This window comes from Bufo gargarizans, chromosome 7, assembly GCF_014858855.1.
Source record: "Bufo gargarizans isolate SCDJY-AF-19 chromosome 7, ASM1485885v1, whole genome shotgun sequence".
Lineage (NCBI taxonomy): Eukaryota > Metazoa > Chordata > Amphibia > Anura > Bufonidae > Bufo > Bufo gargarizans.
The window spans coordinates 177,571,325-177,594,383 of NC_058086.1; the positions used below are offsets into that span (position 1 = coordinate 177,571,325).

Sequence of the window (23,059 nt, forward strand, 5' to 3'; positions counted from 1 at the left end):
GGGATGCGTCCTGCGGGTGGCCGGGTTATTCCTCATTGACTCACAAGTTAATCTACAGCCTGCCAGCAGCGATCATTCGTTGGCAGGCTGTAGATGCAATTTTTTTTAACCCTAAAAAAGTATATTAGACGCTGTTTTGTTAACAGAGTCTAATATACCTGCTACCTGGTTCTCTGGTGGTCCCTTTTGCTTGGATCGACCACCAGAGGACACAGGCAGCTCTGTAAGTAGCACCAATCACCACACTACACCACACCCCCCCTGTCACTTATTAACCCCTTATTAACCCCTGATCACCCAATATAGACTCCCCGATCACCCCCTGTCATTGATCACCCCCCTGTAAGGCTCCATTCAGACGTCCGTATGTGTTTTGCGGATCCACGGATCCACAAAACACGGACACCGGCAATGTGCTTTCCGCATTTTGCGGATCCGCACATTGCCAGAACTATATAGAAAATGCCTTTTCTTGTCCGCAATTGCGGACAAGAATAGGACATGTTCTATAGGCTCTACAAAAAACGCAGTGTTCGCTTTATCAGGCCTGATCTTGTGCGCACACTTGCGTTCAGTCTGCCCCACCGCAGTGACAGAATTTTTTTTTGATCACTGCAAAAACACAACGTAAAATCGCTGCGGCGCTATAAAGATCACTTTTGAGGGGCATGGCGAGTTCATCGAAGATTTTTTTTTTTTGTCACAAGTTAGCGGAATTTTTTTTTTTCTTACAAAGTCTCATATTCCACTAACTTGTGACAAAAAATAAAATCTTACATGAACTCACCATACCCCTCACGGAATCCAAATGCATAAAAATGCTCTGTGAAATCCTAAAGGTACTCATTGGAATTTGGGCCCCTTTGCGCATCTTGGCTGCAAAAAAGTGTCACACATGTGGTATCGCCGTACTCAGGAGAAGTAGGGCAATGTGTTTTGGGGTGTATTTTTACATATACCCATGCTGGGTGAGAGAAATATCTCATTAAATTGACAACTTTGCATACAGAAATGTAAAAAGTTGTCATTTACAGAGATATTTCTCACACACAGTATGGGTATATGTAAAAATACACCCCAAAACACATTGCCCTACTTCTCCTGAGTACGGCGATACCACATGTGTGACACTTTTTTGCAGCCTAGGTGCGCAAAGGGGCCCAGATTACAATGAGTACCCTTTAGGAGGGCATTTTTAGACATTTGGATTCCAGACTTCTTCTCACGCTTTAGGGCCCCTAAAATGCCAGGGCAGTATAAATACCCCACATGTGACTCTATTTTGGAAAGAAGACAGCCCAAGGTATTCCGTGAGGGGCATGGCGAGTTCATGTAAAATTTTATTTTTTGTCACAAGTTAGTGGAATATTAGACTTTGCAAGCAAAAAAAAAAATAATAATTCTGCTAACTTGTGACAAAAAATAAAAAAATTCCATGAACTCACTATGCCCATCAGCGAATACCTTAGGGTGTCTACTTTCCTAAATGGGGTCATTTGTGGGGTGTTTCTACTGTCTGGGCATTGTAGAACCTCAGGAAACATGACAGGTGCTCAGAAAGTCAAAGTGCGTAAATTAATTTTTTTGCACCATAGTTTGTAAACGCTATAACTTTTACCCAAACCAATAAATATACACTTATTGCATTTTTTTTATCAAAGATATGTCAAACAATAAATTTAGTGAAAATTTTTAATAGAAATGGAGTTTTAGTTGAAAAATTTTATAACAAAAATGTCGGTCAATTTTGATTAATATCAAAAAGAGTTAAAATGTCAGCAGCAATGAAATGCCACCAAATGAAAGCTCTATTAGTGAGAAGAAAAGGAGGTAAAATTCATTTGGGTGGTAAGTTGTATGACCAAGCAATAAACCGTGAAAGTAGTGTAGTGCAGAGTTGTAAAAAGTGGTCTGGTCATTAAGGGGGTTTAAGCTAGGGGGGCTGAAGTGGTTAAACAGATTCCTTTGTGAAGACAATTCCCAGGACATAAGCACTATTATTGCCTATGGAGACCTTATAGAGCAGTGTCCCAGCTAAGGACTTCCCTCTATGAGTCGGAGCAGAGGACCATTCTGTAGGAGCAGCTTCCACTCAGGACATCATATAACAAGGGTAGTCATTTATCAGTGGCTGACATGTAAGGCAAGGACATTAGGTAAAGTTTGCACTCTAGGACTACATAGGGGAAGCTCTTGGGCCGAGATAATATGCCCACAAATAGCATTAAAGAAAACCTAGCACTTTCCAAATTTGACATAGAACAAAGAGATAGTTTTATTGTCGCAGTCAATTTCAACTTTGACTATAAAAAAATTAACATAAAATAAAATATATATCTATCTATATATATATATATAAATGAATCCAGAAAAAGGACGGCACTCCGGTCTTGAAAAAGTAAAAGTGGTTTTTAATCAACCTTGCGGTACAACGTTTCGGCTCCAATACTGAGCCTTTCTCAAGCATGTGCTTGAGAAAGGCTCAGTATTGGAGCCGAAACGTTGTACCGCAAGGTTGATTAAAAACCACTTTTACTTTTTCAAGACCGGAGTGCCGTCCTTTTTCTGGATTCATTGATTGGGGTAAGAGGTCGACTCCCCTGGAACGTGCACCCTATTTTTCCTTCTTTGCAGTCAGTGCCGCCATTTTTCGTATTTATATATATATATATATATATATATATATATATATTTAAAGGGTTAAATTGCTAGTATATATAAGTATTTGCATCCTGTTTTCTCTGGACGTGGGCACATTAGGCTGAAAGGCAAGCAAAAGATCACAAGGGGTGCCATAACAAGGATGCTATAGCAAATGGGATTTTTTTTTTTAATAACTACAATTGAAAACTTGTTTGAATTTGGGTGAGCGAACAGAGAAATATATATTGCCTGGGCTTTAATTGCGTAAATCTAGACTGTTGAAAATGTATATATCTGCTGTGGAGAGCAGTTTATAATATTCTCTGGTGTTTTATTCAGTCTGCATAATACTCAATGATCACAATACAAATTACAAAAAATTATCGAATAAAATGTAACAGAAGATGGAAAACGCCCATCATAGTCACCATCTGTACCAATACAAATTTCCACCATAGTTGCCCTGTACACCCAAGACTATACGTGTTACAATATGTATCAAAATGACTAGTGTGGAGCGAACCCAAACTGTAAAGTTCGGGTCTGTACCGAACTTTGCAAGTTCGAGTACTTGGACTCGAACTCGGGCATTTAATAAAGAGTTTAAAAGGCTGCAGGGAAGCTAATCAACAAGATTTTAAGCTGTGTGCTCTTAGAAGCCATCACGGCCATGCCTACTAATTGCATGGCTGTGATTGGCCGGTGCATCATGTGACCCAGCCTCTATACAAGCTAGCACCGCCCATCAGCTCTGAGTAGTGCAGGGACAGGAAGCAGGCAGCGGAAGCAAGGGAGAGTGTTAGTAATCTGGCTATTTGTTTTGTGGGTGAACTATAATGATTTTTTGGTGGGTGCAATACACCTGTTTTGCACCTCTGACACAGAAATATAATAATTAATCTGGCTGTTAATTCTGTGGGTGACAATAGTGATTTTGTGTGAGTGGAATACACCATTTTTGCACCCCTGACACAAAAATGTAATAGTTAATCCTTCTGTTAGTTCGATGGGTAACATATACCCTTTTTGGTGTGAGATACACGTGCATTTTATATTTAACAGAGAAATTTATATAGTTAATCTGACTGTTAGTTCGGCTCGTGACATATACCCATTTTTGGTGTGAGATACACGAGCAATTCATACGTAACAGGGAAATTGATATAGCTAATCTGACTCTTAGTTCGGCCGGTGACATATACCCATTTTTGGTGTGAGATACACGTGCACTGCATATGTGACAGGGAATTTTACATACTTAATCGGTCTGTTAGATTGTTGGGTGACATATTCCCATTTTTGGTGTGAGGTACACCTACACTGCGTACGTGACAAAGAAATTAATTTAGTTAGTCCATCTGTTAGTTCAGTGGGTGACATATACCCATTTTTGGTATTAGGTACACCTGCACTGCATACATGACAGGGAAATGTATATAGTTAATCTGCTGTTAGTTTATGGCTGACCTTAAAGAATGAGGAGAGCATCAAATAAGGGACATGGCCCTGGTCGTGGTGCTTATGGTGCTGGTGGAGCTCCTGTTGCAGGGGGAGAACATGATTGATCTGTGCCAGCTACATTCCTAAAGGAAACACCTTCCTCGGGTGCACATAGGTGACAGGACGTTAAGCATCTTTTTGTAGGCCCAAATACAAGTGTATGAATGGTGAGGCCAGAACAAGTAGAGGCGGTAGTAGATTGGATGACATTGTCTCCCATCCAGTTCCCTGCTGAAACCACAGAGTTTGCACCTTCAGCCCATGGGCATCTGTCTTTCACCTCACCTACATGCAAATCAGCCAAGCAGTCTGAGCCCCAAGTCATGCAGCAAACTCTTATGCTTTTTGATGACTCTGATGGCAGGGTTTCCATGGGCCATCCACCTAGCCCTGCCCCAGAAGTGGAAAGATGATGCACTGATGCCCAACCACTTTTGTTTCAGGATGTGGACATGAGAGGGCCACCGTAGCACGTCTCTGATGATGATGATGAAACACAGGTGCCAACTTCTGCGGCTTTCTGCCGTGTGCAGACCGGCAAGGAGGGCAGAGGTGAAGGGTGGGTGGAAGATGATGTAGAGGATGATGAGATCCTACACCCCACATGGAATCAAGGTCATGCGAGTTACGTGTGCAGTTCTGAGGAAGAGGTGATGGTTACACAGTGCAAGCTAGACAGCAAAAGAGGGAGCAGGGTGCAAAAGCAGAGTGGCCGTCCCCTAGCCAGTATGCCTACTACTGCCCACCACACCCTGGGACTGAGCACACCAAAGCCAGCTCCAAGTAGTTCCCTGGCGTGGCAGTTATTCAGACAATGTGCTGATGACAAGATGCGAGTGGTTTGCACACTGTGCAATCAGAGCCTGAAGCGAGGCATAAATGTTCTAAACCTGAGCACAACCTGCATGACCAGGCATCTAAATGCAAAGCACGAGCTGCAGTGGAGTACTGCAGCTCCTCTTGCTCCCTGTTCTGATGCGGTCTAGGCCTCTTCCTCCTCCTCTGGATTGACAGTGGCACCTGCCAACCCGCAAACAGAGGATATTGCAGCAACACAACCACTATCACCCAGCATGTCCACACGTCTCATGGAAGTGTTCAGCTGTCCATCCACCAAACACTGGAAAGAAGGGATGTTATATCTCCCTAACTGCACCAGCACCACTTCACCACCAAGTTGGCCTCCATGCGGGAAGTGTGCGCTGTTTTGAATACTCCACCAACATGGCCATTGCTGGTGACGCAGTCCTCAGTGTTACTATCCCACTTCTATGTCTCCTTGAAAAAACACTTCAGGCGATGAAGGTAGAGGATGTGGCATAGGAGGAAGAGAAGGAGGAAGAGGGATTATTTTCACGGTTATCAGGCCAGTCATTCACAAGTGGCTCAAAGGGTGGGTTCCTGCACCAACATAGGCCAGGTACACAACCTATTAGCCAGGGCACAGTTCTGCAAGATTAGGAGGAGAATGAGGAGGAGGAACCATGTTTACAGCAGGGTAGTACCCGAAGCAGCTTATGGACATCAATAGATCATGGCTGGAGGGATACAGATGACACAGACGATACACCTCCCACAGAGGACAGCCTGTCATAGCCTCTGGGCAGCCTGGCGCACATGAGCGACTACATGCTGCAGTGCCTGCGCAATGACCGTTGAGTTGCCCATGTTCTAACCAGTGCTGATTACTGGGTGGCCACCCTGCTGGATCCCCGCTACAAGGACAACATGCTGTCCTTAATTCCGTCACTGGAGCATGATCGGAGGATGCGCAAGTACAAGCACAAGCTGGTAGATGTGCCATGTGCTGATGGCATTTACACCTGACAGCGGGGGCTCAGTGGAAGCACAAGGCAAAGGCAGAGTAGGAGAAGGAAGAAGTAGCCAACGCAGCTGGGGCACCACCAGCACCTCAGAAGGAAGGGTTAGCATGGCCAACATGTGTAAAAGCTTTGTAAGCACGCCACAACAACCAGAACCACCAGATGATACGGAACGTCTTAGCAGGAGGCAGCATTTCAGCAACATCGTGGAACAGTACGTGTGCACATGCCTACATGTACTGACTGATGGCTCTGACCCATTCAACTTCTGAGTCTCCAAATTCGGCACATGGCCTGAGCTTGCCCTTTACGCCTTGGAGGTGCTGGCCTGCCCTGCAGCAAGTGTATTGTCCGAACGTGTGTTTGGCATGGCAGGGGAGGTAATCACAGGCAAGCGTAGCCGCCTGTCTACAGCCAACGTGAACAAGCTCTTGTCCATACCTTGTGCTGAGTAGACAAGTATACTAGCAACACCTAGCCATTGTTATACTCCAGGGCACTTTCTCTTTGCAATCTCTTTTCTATTTCCAAATGTTTTGGGGTCTTCCCAAATTTATAAAAAAAACAAAAAAAAAAAACAGTGTTGCCTACCCCCTTCTCCTCCACCGCCGCTTTCGCCTACACTGCCACACCCACCGCCTCCTCAACCACCTACTCGACTTTGACCTCTGCCTCCTAGTTCAAGATTATTATTTGGTATTTTTTTCTATTCTATGTTATTTTAAGTAATTTCCCTGTCCACATTTGTTTGCAGGGCAACTGTCCTGCTCTTACCTCCATTTTGCTTCCTTTTGCAGCCTTCTAGCTCTTACTACGACTATTTTACAGCCATTTTAGTGCACAAAAGTTTAGGTCCCCATTGACTTCAATGGGGTTCGGGTTAGAGTTCGGGTCAAGTTCGGGTCCCGAACCTGAACTTTGACCCAAAGTTTGCCCGAACCTGTGAAACCCGAACTTCCACGAGTCCGCTCATCCCTAAAAATGACCAAAACTAAATGAGAAACCAGATGAGAGCTGAGCTGCAGGATGCTGACACCTGAAGCTATAAAGTTGATATAGTCTTCTGCTTTAACTCTGTACATGGTATACTTTAGCTTCCGATGCCATGGTTGTCCGAAACAGCCAATCAGTGGAGTTGTTGTGTGTCAGACCCCCACTGATCTGAAATTTATGAAATAATACGTATATTTGTAGCCAGAATAACCTCTTTAATTAAGTGTGAGTTTGAAAATTTTAAGAATAAAAAACAAAAAAATGGGATTTTCAATACACGTAAAGTTAGCCTAATGGTACCTTATGTATAACATCCATAAAATCAGAAAGCAGGATTTCTAATTGTAGGCTGCACAAATACAAAAAAATTCAAATAATACTTACAGCACAACTTTTGTCTGAATTTCTTTTCCAGTGCTTCTTATCCTGCTGTTTTGATACTGTAGAACGTAAGGATGCATGCGCAGCAGTCCGTGGGTTAAGCATCAGAATATTCTATAAACAGAGAGAAATACAGAGAAATGCAGTCCATTATTACTTATAACAGAGCAAACAGAATCATAATGTAGAATTCTGATAATGTAGATAAACTGGAACCGTCAGTTAGTGAATTCTAAAACCAAGAAACAAAGTTTTAAAAAAAGTTAGAGTAAAGGGAAATCACCCTATATTCTGGCACTATTAGGGCTGTTTCACACGAGCGGATCCCACACGTGTCATTCGCATTGTGAATGAGAGCCAAGCCCACACCGGACAGCAGAGACACAGAGCATTAACATGATTGATAATGCTCCGTGCCTCTCTGTGATCTTTTTACTACAAAATTACAGTGAAGTAAAGTTGTCGCAGTGATTTTATAGTAAAAAGGTCACCGGGAGGCACGGAGCAATATCAATCATGTTAATGCTCTGTGTCTCTGCTGTCCGGTGTGGGGCTTGGCTCTCATTCACGCTGTGGATGACACGCGCAAGATCCTCTCATGTGAAACAGCCTTTACAGTTGTTACTAATCCTAGTTAGATTAGGTGGAGCATTCTTGTGGTACGACATGGTAGCACTGCTGAATCTCTTTGGTGTACTTGAATGATAGAGTAGATATGGGTAAAATTTATTTACTAAACATATTAAATATTTCAATTATACTTTTAAAGGAAGTATATTTCTTAGAGATAAACAAATTTATCAAAATTCTATTTGGGATCAACTTGGCCGAATCGGTAGACTGATTCCATTGAGGCAGAAGTCGATTCTACCATAATCAAAAGTGCTCCAATTGGCCTGAAAATTCATATACAGTGTTGAGCGAAGCGAGCTTTGATGCTTCATCCAAAGTCGCTTTGTTCAAAATTTCGGAATAATACTGTATGGAGATTCGTCTCCGTACCGTATTAGAATGTATGGGAAAAGCACTTTAAAACTTGAAACCGAACTCGGCTTCTTCTCCAAGGTACTAGTGGGTTTCAAGTTTGAAAGTGGTTTTCCACTTTAAAAATAAACTACCGAAATTATTCAATGGAGTCACACCCGACTTTGCAAATATCTTACTTCGGCTTATTGGAGCCATACATTCTAATACTATATGGAGACGGATCTACGTACTGTATTATTCCGAAGTATTGAACAAAGTGACTTTGGATGAAGCATCCCAAGCTCGCTTTGCTCAATTATCACAAATTATTTATTTTTGGTGGCAGGTGCCTTCTTGTCTGTCTTCTGACAGAGAAGCCAACCATTTTCAGATATTTGTCTGAATTGGCCCACTTTTTTTAAAACAAATTTTCTCTTTCTTACCCAACATTTGCCAAAAAAAAACAATAAAGGACTTCCGTTGTCCATAAATGTTGCGAGCATGCTCCGTGCCAGATGATGAAGCCACTGGGATGGGGAGCAGGACCTGTGCTCATGGGTGGACTGGGAACTTAAAAGTGGCCCAGTTTTCTAGATGGAAGGCAGGGCCAACACAAGTAGGTGGGGGCAACAATACCATATTGTGGCACATTGTACCACCCCAACAGAGCACAAAATATATCCCCAAAAACTTCTACTGGCTGGCCACGAGGAAGGCTCCAGTGGCCTCTTGGGCATCGGCCCACCGGGACATTTCATTGTAAGGTCTATGGCCAATCCTCCCCTGTCTGTGTACTTTCCATAAACTACAGTATTATTAGCATTGTGATTCTGTTTTATCTGCCTCTAGCTTCATAATGGTACAGCCAGACCAGGCTGCCGGCACATGGTGATATGCACCAGTAATGAAGCCAAAAACCACATGGCTATGTGAGCTGCAGATGTTTGGTGTTAAAACAGTTTCAAAATTACTGACTGTTACATCTTTATGAATGATAGAGTAGATATGGGTAAAATTTATTTACTGTTCATGACTATGCAGTTTTGCAGGAACCATGTGGCCATTAACAACAAGGAACTGACTGCCAATCAATTTTTTGCGATCTTATTCCAAACAGCTACAGTATGCATGTCTAGGTGTTATTTTAACAGTATGGCAGTGGTGACTGCGGCCATGTCTCTACTGCCATACCTTCATAGACCTGCCCGATGATGATAATGAGATGATTGCTAAAGCTTTCAGTGTCCAAAGCAAAAATTGTGTAAATGTCATTTAAATAATTTTCTGATAATAAATTATATTTGATGATTAAGATTTTTTGATAATCTGGCACTTTCTACCAATGTACATGGATGTTCTGATTCATAAAAACCGCTAATCAGCGCCTACTATAATAATATTAAATGTTAACATGTGTATACATAATTTGGTTACTTTGTATGCGCAGCCTGCAAATAAAAATAGAGTTATTGTAGTACTAGTTTTCTTTTTAGATCCTGTCCATTTTTTTTCTGCAATGATCACTGGCGTAAACTAAGAACTTTAGAAGGTAATTTCATACATTACAACAAATCCGCTGAGGAGAACATGCTGGGCAAATATATATCATTTTCTCTGTTTCAAACAACTTTGAAAAAGTAAACTTGCTCTTTCCAACTGAGACAGGATTGGAGAAATAAATTCAATATTTTATTTCAGACAAGAGTCAGTACTAGCCAACATCACACATCACAGATGACAGCTACACATCACTCCAGAGCAGGGCCAGAATCAGGGCAGTTTAGGTGGTACTACCAACAGAGAGTCAACGAGAATCCTAAGCTTAGGGGGCCCAGCAGCCGGCACAGTCTTTATTGGGCCCTAGCCTGAAGCAGGGGCCACCGACTGACTACATAACCTTCTGATACTCCCAGTGTAAATATTATTAGTGGGGGAACTATAATTTTTACAGGGGGGAACAATAGGAAGCATTGTTGCTAAAGGTGCTATAGGGACATTACTAAAACTTGGGTCAATATAGGGGTCATTGTTGTTAGTAAAGCCATTATTGTTGGTATTATTGCTAGGGGGCTCTATAGGGGTATAATTATTAGGGCATTTAGGGGTACTCTAGGGGTCTTATTACTACTGAGGGTGCTATTTTTCTGCAGTATAATATATGGGGGAAGGGGGGCATTGAAGAGGGGTGGCACCTTGATGACACTGTTGGGGCACCAGGATGAGGAGTTTGTGTTGAAAAGGTGGGAAGGATGATGGAAAGGTTAGAAATCAAAAATTTCTGTGTAACAAACTCTGTAGAGACGAGAAATGGATGAAACAAGTCATCATGTCAGTCTGGTCCGAATGGAGAAGATCAGGAAAGATGATAGATCACTGGATGTAAAAGGTATGTAGTGTTCTATTTTCCTATATACCAGGCAGCATGCTGAAGGTAAGTAAATGCAAGGAGGAGTTGAGTATGTGTAGCGAGAATGCAGAAGAGGGAAGGGGGGAGAACAAAAAATTCCTGTCTAGGTCCCTGAAATTACAGATGATAACCCTGTGCAAGAGTCAGTTCCCAAAATTCAACTTTTACTGTAATTTTACTTTTTTCTTCTTTCTATAGAGCCTTTAATGGACATTGACAGGTTACAGAATAGTTTGTAGCAATATAAAAAATAAAATAAAAAAAAAGGTAACATGGTATGGGTCTAAAATTCTTATTGCTCTGGCAGTTGCTACTTCTCATTGTTATTGAGATGTGATTGCCCCATTAGTCATAAGCTAAAGAAGTCATCAAATTATCCTGATAGAATTAGGCTTCATAATAATAGTTTTATGATATATTTTGCTTCTGCATATTTTATACAAATGATTACATTTTAAAGAGGACCTATAATGTCCTTCAAGAACAGCAGATCTTTTTATCTGGCTGTAGATACCACTCCACAGATTCTGCCAGTGTTTTTTTACTTGCCCCATGTCATTCTTGAGCAATCATTGCCATTAGACTTCCCTTCCAATATATTACTGAGTCCAGGTACTGCCAAAGGGGTTGACACCACCATTGATTATCACTGCAGTATGAACCAGTACATTTTGATTTTGCTTGTACTCATTAGACAGTATCGGAGACATTTGGGTCACTCCCTGTTAGTAACTCAGTACTGTTGACTACTGTTGAGCGAACTTCTGTTTTAAGTTCGGCGTCTAAAGTTCGGCTTCCGGTTAGCGGAGAATCCCGATATGGATTCCGAATTCCGTTGTGGTCCGTGGTAGCGGAATCAATAATCGTCCATTATTGATTCCGCTACCACGGACCACAACGGTATTCAGAATCCATATCGGGATTCTCCGCTAACCGGAAGCCGAACTTTAGATGCCGAACTTAAAACAGAAGTTTGCTCAACACTACTGTTGACCACTAAATTAACATCATGTGGTCTCAATAGCAAATTGGAAGCTGAAACTAACAACCCTGATTGCTCAGGTACGGGAAGGGGGCTAGAAAGGAAAAACACCAGCAAAATCTGTGGAGTGGTAGCTAAAGCCAGGTAAAAATACTTGCCAGAGGACGTAAAAGTGACAACCTTGTTCATATTAAAAATTTCACTCCACATGTAGAACATATAGTTGACATTTTTGGTGCCTTTCTTTTCAATGTTGCTGCTGCAGTGTATCCCTTGCCAATCCCTGCTTCAGTCTTGTAAAATGGCCATTAGATTCTCATACTACCCTACGCACATTGTGCATTGGTATTCTGAAACAACCGTTCCCGTTCTTGGATGGCCCAGCACTTAAGGTGTCAACATTGTGTCTCTTCTCTTTCTTTTCCCTTGCCTTCGAGAGCAGGGATCTACGGAATTAGTGACATTTTTACTGTGAGCTGAAGAGTTGCTTTAGACAAAAAGAATCTGAGTAAGTTAAATCTGACTGAATATTACATTTGCTTAATAACCCCCTCACCCCATACCCACACACATCCATATACACTCTGATGATCCCTAATAGTGTTTGTGTAAGCAAGAGTGGAAAATACAATTTTGAACCAATACTGTTTGGGTCAGTGTGGTTTCAAAAGTTTTGGTCATTCTCTGGGCTATTTCTTAGACTATCATTGGACTACTGCCACTATTTTGGTCTTGTTTTAAAGCAAATCTTTAACTATAGCCTTGATATTTTGCAAGTCAAAGCCCTTAGAAATGTGTCCATGTAAAAACTGTATATATCTGCAGGTTTCATTCCCAAACCCATTTTTAATAACTATCTCTCCATGTATCTCACCATAGATTGTCAGTTTTCAAACATCTGTAGGTACAATCCAGCCTAAGATATGAAAGGTTAAAGTAGGCTTTCCCCCCTTTAGATGCCTGTGATCTTAGCCAGCCTGGAAGGGGCTGGGGAAGTGAGATAGTGCTCACAGGCTGCAGGAGGTAAGAAATAAAAGATTTTCTGTCCCCCGTTTTACCTGTACATAACCTCAAGGGAGGGATAACATGGACGTTTGTGCATGTTATCAGTCCTCCTTCACCCATCAATCAAAAATCTAAAGCAAAAGATTTTTTTGGGAGTGTTTTCCCAATTTTAATGGGACTATTGGGGAGGGGGTTAAAGTGAAAATCAGGGCAGAATATTAGATTTTACAAAATCAACTCAAATTTCTATTTTTTTTCCACTCATTGTCCTGCCCATATGCAAGTATTTAAGTTATATAAGGGCAAAAGGGTTCCCTGTAGTCTATTATCAAATTCTGCTCCACAAGTCATGGAGAGTGACTAAACTGCCAAATCCCAACACCTTAGTCAATGTTGTGGAGCTGTCGCTACTGGGCACTGATATAATGTCAGTACTCTCCTCATTCTGCTGTCAGCATTAGAGATGGCTTTGCGGTTTGCCCAGAGGCCGTTTTGCGGCGAACTTTGCTCGTTCACGGTTCGCCGAACAGGCAAACATATGGCGATGTCCGCCGGCGCCATATTCTTTGCATTGTGCAGAATTTGACCCATGACACATCCATCAAGTGGGACAAGAGAGCCAATTGAGATGTTTTTAGCACATGGACACACACCCTATAAATGAACCCGATTGGCTGCCATTTTACATTCTGTTTTTTGCCAGTGTAGGGAGAGGTTGCTGAGTGGAGCAGGGACAGGCTGTTAGGGACACCAAACTCTAGCTAATAGGGCCACAAAAGTCTTTTTAAGGACTGGTATAGGTGTGCTTTCTAACATAGAAAGTATATTATAGTGCATTTGTATTGTGCAGCAGTTGTGTGCGGTTCTGCTGAGATACCACAGCTAGATAGAAGGACAAACGCTATTGGAATAACTAATTGTAACTGGTGTTCTATACCTGTTGCCCCCCAAAAAACGGATAGATTTGTCTAATATACCTATAATAAACCTTTTAAGGCTACATGCACACGACCGTATGTGTTTTGCGGTCCACAAATTGGGGATCTGAAAAAAAACCTGATGACGTTCAGTATGGCATCCGTTTTTTTTGCGGATCCGTTTTTTTGCGGATCCATTGTAATAATGCCTATCCTTGTCCGCAAATTAGAAAAAAATAGGACATGCACAATTTTTTGTTGTGGAGAAACGGAATGGACATACTGATGCGGACAGCACACGGTTGTAATTCAACACCTGTGACGACCACGTTTAATTGAATTTCCTTATGCCAGCCCACACATATCCGCCACCACCCAGAACAAATAATGGTCCCTGTCTTATGTAAATTCAGAGGCATAAAAGGTATTTTCTGTCCGGTGAATGCCTAATGTTTGGGGCCACGGAGGAATTCAACACCTGTGACGACCACGTGTTATAGAATTTTAACTATTGTCATTAGTTTTTTTTTCAGAAGGGGGGATTTCATTAGCCATATTTTTAGTTCTTTTAAACATATGTATTTGACATGTATACAAAAACTGTCCTGCAGTAAAATTAATATCTAATGACCGTCTAATATACCTCCAGCCACATAATCACTTGTTCTTTTCTGTACGTTGAATGAAAATTTTTTGGGGCCTGTACTCCACTGTCCTGAAGTAAAATTGTTATCCAATGACCATCTAATATACCTCCAGCCACATAATCACTTCATGTTTTCTGTCCGGTGAATGCCTAATGTTTGGGGATGTACTTCACTGGCATACATTAAAATTGATATCCAATGACCATCTAATATACCTCCAGCCACATAATCACTTGAAGTTTTCTGTCCAGTGAATAAATAATTTTTGGGGCCTGTAGTCCCCTGGCCTGCAGCAAATTGGATATCCGTTGACCATCTAATATACCTCCAGCCACATAATCACTTGATCTATTCTATGCGGTGGATGCATAATTTTTGGGGCCTGTAATCTAACTAGCCAGCAGTAAAATTGTTAAATGGTGACCGCCTAATGTACCTCCAGCCACAATATCAATTGTTATTTTCTGTACGGTGAATACAATTTTTTTTGTGGGCCTGTAGTCCACTGGCCTGCAGTAAAATTGATATCCATTTACCCTCTAATATACCTCCAGCCACATCTATCTATCTTTCTATCTATCTATCGATCTATCTATCCATCTATCTTATATCTGTTTTATCACAAAATTGAGTGCAGGAAAAGATTGTATCACATAGAATGTCTGCAGACCACATCTGAATCTTTGATGGACAAGCTAAGAGCTAACAGAGTGTTCCTAGAGTTAATGATGAGAACTTCACACGGCGCACAATGGTAACTCTGCAGCAATATGCCAGGTGGAACCGCTGGATATATGGGAAATCTGACACTGACAGATTACTCCTCATTTTATAGTCCATGGTGTTTTGACAGAGCACGATTTTAGTTAAAATGCTTGTTTTACCCAAACTTTCCCAATCTGTTCTGCGACTGTTCCATTACTCTCTGGTGCTGCTGGATTTACAAACACTAATCAATCATGTTTTCAATTCTGTGTTTCCAGTTTAATTCCTCAAATGAGTAAATCTCTTGTAAAAGTCAATCACTACGTCAAGCTAATGCTTTCTTTTTTGTAGTTGTTCTTGCCACATTAGATACTGTATATAGAACGAGAACGCAAAAATATGAAAGGATAACTGGATATAGACAATAATAGCATGTGGCTATACATGAGCATGGGACATTTTGGAGGATATCAAGTTAAAAGTGAGGCAAATGCCAACAGAAGGGTCCTGTTTAACGTAGACATAATTAATGCATTTGAGTGCTAAAAATGCCACTATGGAGAAAGACCATGGATGACATGCTTCACATATTGTAAATGGGACTGCAAATTGCTCATTGTTTGGATCAGTGAGGAGCCTGTCAGCAACATTCCCATTGATATGATATTGATAGGTCGTAAAGCATTGTATTCGAAAAACTGCTTCTTTTTGGTTTAATTATTTGGGTTGAATTATTTGGGTAATACTTCAATGAGTTAAGTGGATTTTTGCTTGATTAAATATTTTATTTCTCTGTTAGATCAGGCAAAACAGTTGTTTCAAATGTAATCATGGAAAATCGAAGAATACTCCTGTGCCTAGATATGTATGTCGCATACTTGTATGTAACTTGACCCCATAAGACTTAAGGCTTATTTATCAGCATTGCCAAGGACATTCCACATACAACAGCAAAATCACGGATGAACAGCACTCCTAAGTAATAATGTTGCGGGTGCTTGTCTCCAGGGGAGGTGGTAAAAAGCCCCCCAAAAAATAACTCATAGATGTCCAAAAAATAAAAAAATTGAGAATGCACATCCAAAAGGTGGAACTTTAATTCCAGATGCAACGTTTCGGCTTAGTGACAAAGGCTATCACTAAGCTGAAACGTTGCATCTGGAATTAAAGTTCCACCTTTTGGAGGTGCTGTCTCCATTTTTTTATTTTTATTTTTTGGACATCTATTCCACATACAACCTGACTAAAGCTACTTTCGCGCTAGCGTTTCTATTTTCCGGTATTGAGATCCGTCATAAGGTCTCAAAACTGAAAAAAACGCATCAGTTTTGTCCCCATTCATTGTCACTGGGGACAAAACGTAACTGAACAGAAGGGAATGCGCCAAAATGCATTCCGTTCCGTTCTCAAACCAGAGAGCAAACAGCAGCATGCTGCGGTTTGCTTTCCGTCCTGGGATGCGGAGCATAACGTCATCCGTCATGACCCACAATGCAAGTCAATGGGCACGGATCCGTTTTCTCGGACACAATCTGACACAATAGAAAACGGATCCGTCCCCCTTTGACTTTCAATGGACTTTCATGACGGATCCGTCTTCGAAATGTTAAAGATAATACAACCGGATCCGTTCATAACGGATGCAGATGGTTGTATTATCAGTAACGGAAGCGTTTTTGCTGAGCCCTGCCAGATCCATCAAAAACGCTAGTGTGAAAGTACCCTTACATACATTATTTGGAGAAAGGTATTGAGGAATCTACACATTACACCTACAGGAGATGTTGTCACTACTTTTTGCAGCATAAATGACCTGTCAGGTTCCCTTTAGCATATAATTCAAGTAACTGAATGTTAGGAGCATTTTAATTCTACTAATATAGAGACTGTTACAATTTTGCACTGATCTCATGTGTCCATTATCTGTGTATATGCTTGGACCTTGTATTTGTAATCTAAGATGTATCCTTGCAAGGCAACTTTTGAAACAACATATTCCTGATATTTTATTAGGTCTTACTTTCCATTTGTAGCCCAACCTCTTAGGCAGAATGTGGCTATACATTACCAAAGTGCCATCCCCATTAGGAATATCTTAGTTGGAAGGGTTGTCAGATTTCTTGATATTGATGAAGTATCTCCAGATCGGGTCCCCCAAAAGCAAGCAGAGAGCGGTCACATGTGCAGTCATCCTCCGTGCAAAGCTACGGGAGTCTTAAAAATAGTCAAGCTATTTCTGGAAGTACCATAGCAATCAATGGAGATGTGGTTGCCCTTGTGTGGTGGGCTCTTAATTTCATCGCTGTGGGACTTCTGACCAAGCATGGTCGCTCTGCTATTTCTAGTACTACCATAGCAATGAATTGACAGCACGTTCTTAAAAATAGATTTACATTAATACATAAGTGACAGATTGCTAAAATCAGAGGGCTGGTCACTACTTTTCCCTGTCCTCAGAGATGGCGTGAACTTTTTCAATGTCATGTCAGGAGACCTTTTATAGCTCTTCTTAGGCATTGAGAAATCAGTTTAAAAGTCTAGTAAAAGGGGACTCTACAGCCCTGTTGTCATAACATGGGCATTTTACTGCATTTTCATGCCCCAGAGTATAATGCATTTAACATTCTCATAATTAAGGTATCACTCTCACAGACAAGCACTTCAACCATTAAGTATACCAGACCTCTCATAAGCAGCGATTGGCTTGATTAGTTCTGTAGAAGTGGTACGTGAGCATTCAGGCGATAAATGATTGCCAACAGCAGCGAGAAATGAACTGTGTATACCTAGAAATTCTGTGTCCAGAAATTGAATTCTACCTACTTCATTTTAATCAGATCTTGCAAGTGAAATACAGCTTTAAACATCTGTTCCAGTCACACATATATCTACAGGTTATCGTATGAGTAACCGTGTCAAAACATAAACCTAGTATTGTTCTGGATGTATGTTACCATTTCCATAAAATACTAATACTATAGCAACTGGATAGCATGCCAGCTCACTACATCGAACCCATACCACATCTCTCTGGAGAACTGCATGACACAAGGAGATAGAGGTGGGTTAATATTTGGATAGTTACATCCACATCAACTTTTTTAGTTCGTGAGTAGAGTTAACGGGTTTCTGTAGTTAAAAAATCTACTTAAAGAGAATGTCTTAGTTTTTACGTTAAACGCAATTTTATTTTATTTTTTAGAATTTTTGGTAATTGTTGTTTAATTTCCCATGTTCCGATCTATAAAAAAATAAAAATAAAAATAGTGCTGCACTGACCACTTAGATTAAAATGTGCCAAGACTTCCTGTTCTTTTAGAGCCGTCTCATGGCCCACAGACACAATGGACAGGAGGGGTCTCATTGACTTCTATTGAAGATTTTTCTAGGCATGCTGAGTGAACTGTGAAGAGTTCAGGAGGGAGTAGATAAGCTGTGATGTCACCTATTGTGAACGGTGGATCCTGTGTTATCTATTCAAAGGCGATATATACAGGTCCTTCTAAAAAAATTAGCATATTGTGATAAAGTTCATTATTTTCTGTAATGTACTGATAAACATTAGACTTTCATATATTTTAGATTCATTACACACGAACTGAAGTAGTTCAAGCCTTTTATTGTTTTAATATTGATGATTTTGGCATACAGCTCATGAAAACACAAATTTCCTATCTAAAAAAATTAGCATATTTCATCCGACCAATAAAAGAAAAGTGTTTTTAATACAAAAAAAGTCAACCTTCAAATAATTATGTTCAGTTATGCACTCAATACTTGGTCGAGAATCCTTTTGCAGAAATGACTGCTTCAATGCGGCGTGGCATGGAGGCAATCAGCCTGTGGCACTGCTGAGGTGTTATGGAGGCCCAGGATGCTTCGATAGCGGCCTTAAGCTCATCCAGAGTGTTGGGTCTTGCGTCTCTCAACTTTCTCTTCCCAATATCCCACAGATTCTCTATGGGGTTCAGGTTAGGAGAGTTGGCAGGCCAATTGAGCACAGTAATACCATGGTCAGTAAACCATTTACCAGTGGTTTTGGCACTGTGAGCAGGTGCCAGGTCATGTTGAAAAATGAAATCTTCATCTCCATAAAGCTTTTCAGCAGATGGAAGCATGAAGTGCTCCAAAATCTCCTGATAGCTAGCTGCATTGACCCTACCCTTGATAAAACACAGTGGACCAACACCAGCAGCTAACATGGCACCCCAGACCATCACTGACTGTGGGTACTTGACACTGGACTTCAGGCATTTTGGCATTTCCCTCTCCCCAGACTTCCTCCAGACTCTGGCACCTTGATTTCCGAATGACATGCAACAGTCAAGTGCTGCTTCTCTGTAGCCCAGGTCAGGCGCTTCTGCTGCTGTTTCTGGTTCAAAAGTGGCTTGACCTGGGGAATGCGGCACCTGTAGCCCATTTCCTGCACACGCCTGCACACGGTGGCTCTGGATGTTTCTACTCCAGACTCAGTCCACTGCTTCCGCAGGTCCCCCAAGGTCTGGAATCGGTCCTTCTCCACAATCTTCCTCAGGGTCTGGTCACCTCTTCTCGTTGTGCAGCGTTTTCTGCCACACTTTTTCCTTCCCACAGACTTCCCACTGAGGTGCCTTGATACAGCACTCTGGGAACAGCCTATTCGTTCAGAAATTTCTTTCTGTGTCTTACCCTCTTGCTTGAGGGTGCCAATGATGGCCTTCTGGATAGCAGTCAGGTCGGCAGTCTTACCCATGATTGCGGTTTTGAGTAATGAACCAGGCTGGGAGTTTTTAAAAGCCTCAGGAATCTTTTGCAGGTGTTTAGAGTTAATTAGTTGATTCAGATGATTAGGTTAATAGCTTGTTTAGAGAACCTTTACATGATATGCTAATTTTTTGAGATAGGAATTTTGTGTTTTCATGAGCTGTATGCCAAAATCATCAATATTAAAACAATAAAAGGCTTGAACTACTTCAGTTGGTGTGTAATGAATCTAAAATATATGAAAGTCTAATGTTTATCAGTACATTACAGAAAATAATGAACTTTATCACAATATGCTAATTTTTTGAGAAGGACCTGTATGTCATTGTAATCCTAACTATGATAAAAATGGAATGGCTACTGAAAAGTTACCTGTACAGAATAGGAAGTCTCAAAATATTATTCGGCATAGTGGCCCATGTAAAAACTGCAGCAGTAGTGGCCCAATGACAGAGTGGGGATGGTGGCAGCAGCAATAGTAAAGGCCCCATGACTGAGCGGGGATGGTGGCGGTAGCAGTAGCAGTGGCAGTAACCGTGACAAAAGTGGCCCCATGACAGAGTGGGGAGGGGCAGGGCCATCCAGGGTCCCCTGGATCCCGCCTTCCCACATCCTAGCATGCAATCATGCCCTCCACCACAACACACAAAAAATAATCGTAGAGTAGTAAACTTTAATAATGATGAGTGGCCATTAGAGGTGTTCCTAGGCAGTAATGCAAATACTGCCTTTTTTTTTTTTTTAAAGGCAGTGTTTACATTAAAAAGCTTGCAGAGACATGCTATAGACACCAGAACTACTACATTTAGCTGTTGTGGTTCTGGTGACTATAGTGTCCCTTAAAAGCACAACTTCTGACACAAATATATAGTATGTGCAGATAGTACTGTACTACTAACCCCTCCATCCACCCCTACATAGAGGGTAATATAGTGCCACATACCTCTTACATCCAGTGACATCTCTTTGATGTAGATGTTCTCTTTTCTCATCTTCTCCTTTCAGACCAGACCACCATTTTTCAGCCATTTCTCGTCTCTGCAGTTTGAGAAACTAAATCTTAGTTTACTACGTTCCCATCATCCCCCCCATATTCTGGACAAATCATCCTACCACCCTCAATACTGTGCTGCTGTGCTCCCCAATACTATACTGCAAGATAGTGCCCTTTAATAATTATTTGCACACAGTGCCCTAAAATAACTGCGCCCAGCAAATAGTGCCCCTGACACCAATAGTGTAAACATAACATCCCCCTAAAATAATTGTGGTAAGCTGATACTGTTCCAAGGTGTCCCCACAGTAATAGTGCTCCCAAAAGTCCCACCAATAGGAATTCTCTGCTAGAGCACACATGGTAGTAATATTGCTCCTACAGTGCCCCAACATGTCCCCACTGTGCAACAGAAGTAATAATGCTCCCATAGTGCCCATACTAGTAATCATGTTCCCCATAGACCCCAGTAGTAATAAAGGCTATCATAATGCCCCCTAGTAGTAATAATTCTCCTTATAATGTGGCAGTGCAAAAAAGACCCCTTTTAATGCACCCAGTTGAGCTAATATCCCCATAGTGCCAGTATAAAATACCCCTATATAGTGCCCCCAGTGAATGCCCCCATAGTGCTCCGCGTCCCCCTCTTACTAGTGCCCCCCATAATGTACCAGTATCAAATATATATATATATATAGTGCCCCAGTAGATGCCCTCAGTGTCCCCCATAATTTGCAAGTATAAAATGCCCTACTTAGTGACCCCCATAGATGAGCCCATAGTACTCCCCTCTCCCCTTCCGCATAGTACCCACCATAATGTGCCCCAGTATAAAATGCCCCTATACAGAGCCTCCATATAAAATAGCCCTTCTTTGTGGCCTCAGTGGAATCCCCCATAGTGTTCCTCTCCCCCTTCCCCCATATAAAATCCCCCCTCTTTGTGGCCTCAGTAGATGCCCCCATAGTACCCCAATAATGTGCCAGTAAGAAGTGCCCCCATAGATGCCCTCATAGTGCCACCCAATAATGTGCCAGTAACAAGTGCCCCCATAGATGCCACCCAATCATGTGCCAGTAACAAGTGCCCCCATAGATGCCCCCCAATCATGTGCCAGTAAGTAGTACCATATAAAAAAATAAACACTTATACTTACCTCCATCAGGCTAGCAGCGATGCAATGCATGCCTTTTACAGTCCGTGACCCTCGCTGTACGGCTCAGGCGGCACGATGACATCATTGCGCCGCCTGCACAGCCTCTGATAGGCAGCAGGCCTAGTGCCTGCAGCCTATCAGAGGAACGGGGAAGGGAGACGCCTCTCCCTCCCCTGTCACAGCACATCTATCTGTATTGCTGTCCTGAGGACGGCGATACAGATGACTATGGAGACGAGCGCTTCCGCAATGGAAGCGCTCATCTCCCTGTGCCCTGCTGCCGCCCCCACTTGTCACCAGGGCCGCGCCACCTGGGGCCCACGCCTCACTTTTCCTAATTGGCGGTGTGGCCCTGCTAGCGCCCCCTGGAATTTTGCGCTTGTGGCAACTCCCCCCATGCTATGCCAGTGGCCAGTGGGCCTCAAGAGGCAGCTGCCTTGGGCCCCCCAGGAGAACTGGGCCCTCGGCAGCTGCCCCTTTTGCTTTGCGTTGAAGACGGCCCTGGGGAGGGGGGCTGTATCAGTGGCAGTAAGGCTGTGTTAACATCACTGTTTCTGCCTCCGTTCTTGTGATCAGTCTGAAGAACATAAAACAAACAAAAAAATCCTATATAAAAATCCTAAAACAGGAGTGGGTCCATAACAGAGATAAAATGTGATGGAATCATTTGCTTATCTATTAGTCAATGTGGACATTCCACAGAATTGACTAATGAAACAGCTGTATTGCCCCACTTTGTGAATCAGGGTCTAACAAAAATGTGGACACGCTACAAACATTAGAATGAGACAAGTGTATCATCCCACTTTGTGAATGAGGGCCTCAAAGAAGTTATTATCTATTAATCAATGTAGACACACCACAAACACTAGAATGAGACAAATGTATCACCCAACTTTGTGAATCAGGGAAATGTGTCTTTAACAGAACATATTAAGTATTAATGGCGCAAAAGGAACTAGATAAGCGGGCCTATATGTTAGACCGCCTGTTGAGACTGAGTCTGACACACAGTAAGTCTATGTATAACAGAACAAATTAAGTATTAATGGTACAGGAGGTGACCAAGGTGCACAGTGCAATTACACTCAGTCTGCACTGTCCCTGCAGTCTCCCTAAGCTCTCCCTACAGTGAGTAGAAATTCTCCCTACGATCTCCCTGAACTGTTCCTGCAGTGTCCCTGCACTCTCTCTATC

At 42.0% G+C, this 23,059-nt stretch overlaps 1 protein-coding gene across 1 annotated transcript in view; it reads right to left on the reverse strand.

Moving 5' to 3' along the window:
- DPYD (dihydropyrimidine dehydrogenase) overlaps positions 1–23,059 on the reverse strand; it is a 1,350,396-nt gene that overhangs the window by 1,225,267 nt on the left and 102,070 nt on the right. Inside the window, exon 2 of the mRNA XM_044302252.1 lies at positions 7,344–7,454. Coding sequence (XP_044158187.1) covers positions 7,344–7,454 — 111 coding nt within the window. The remainder of the gene's footprint in view (positions 1–7,343; positions 7,455–23,059) is intronic.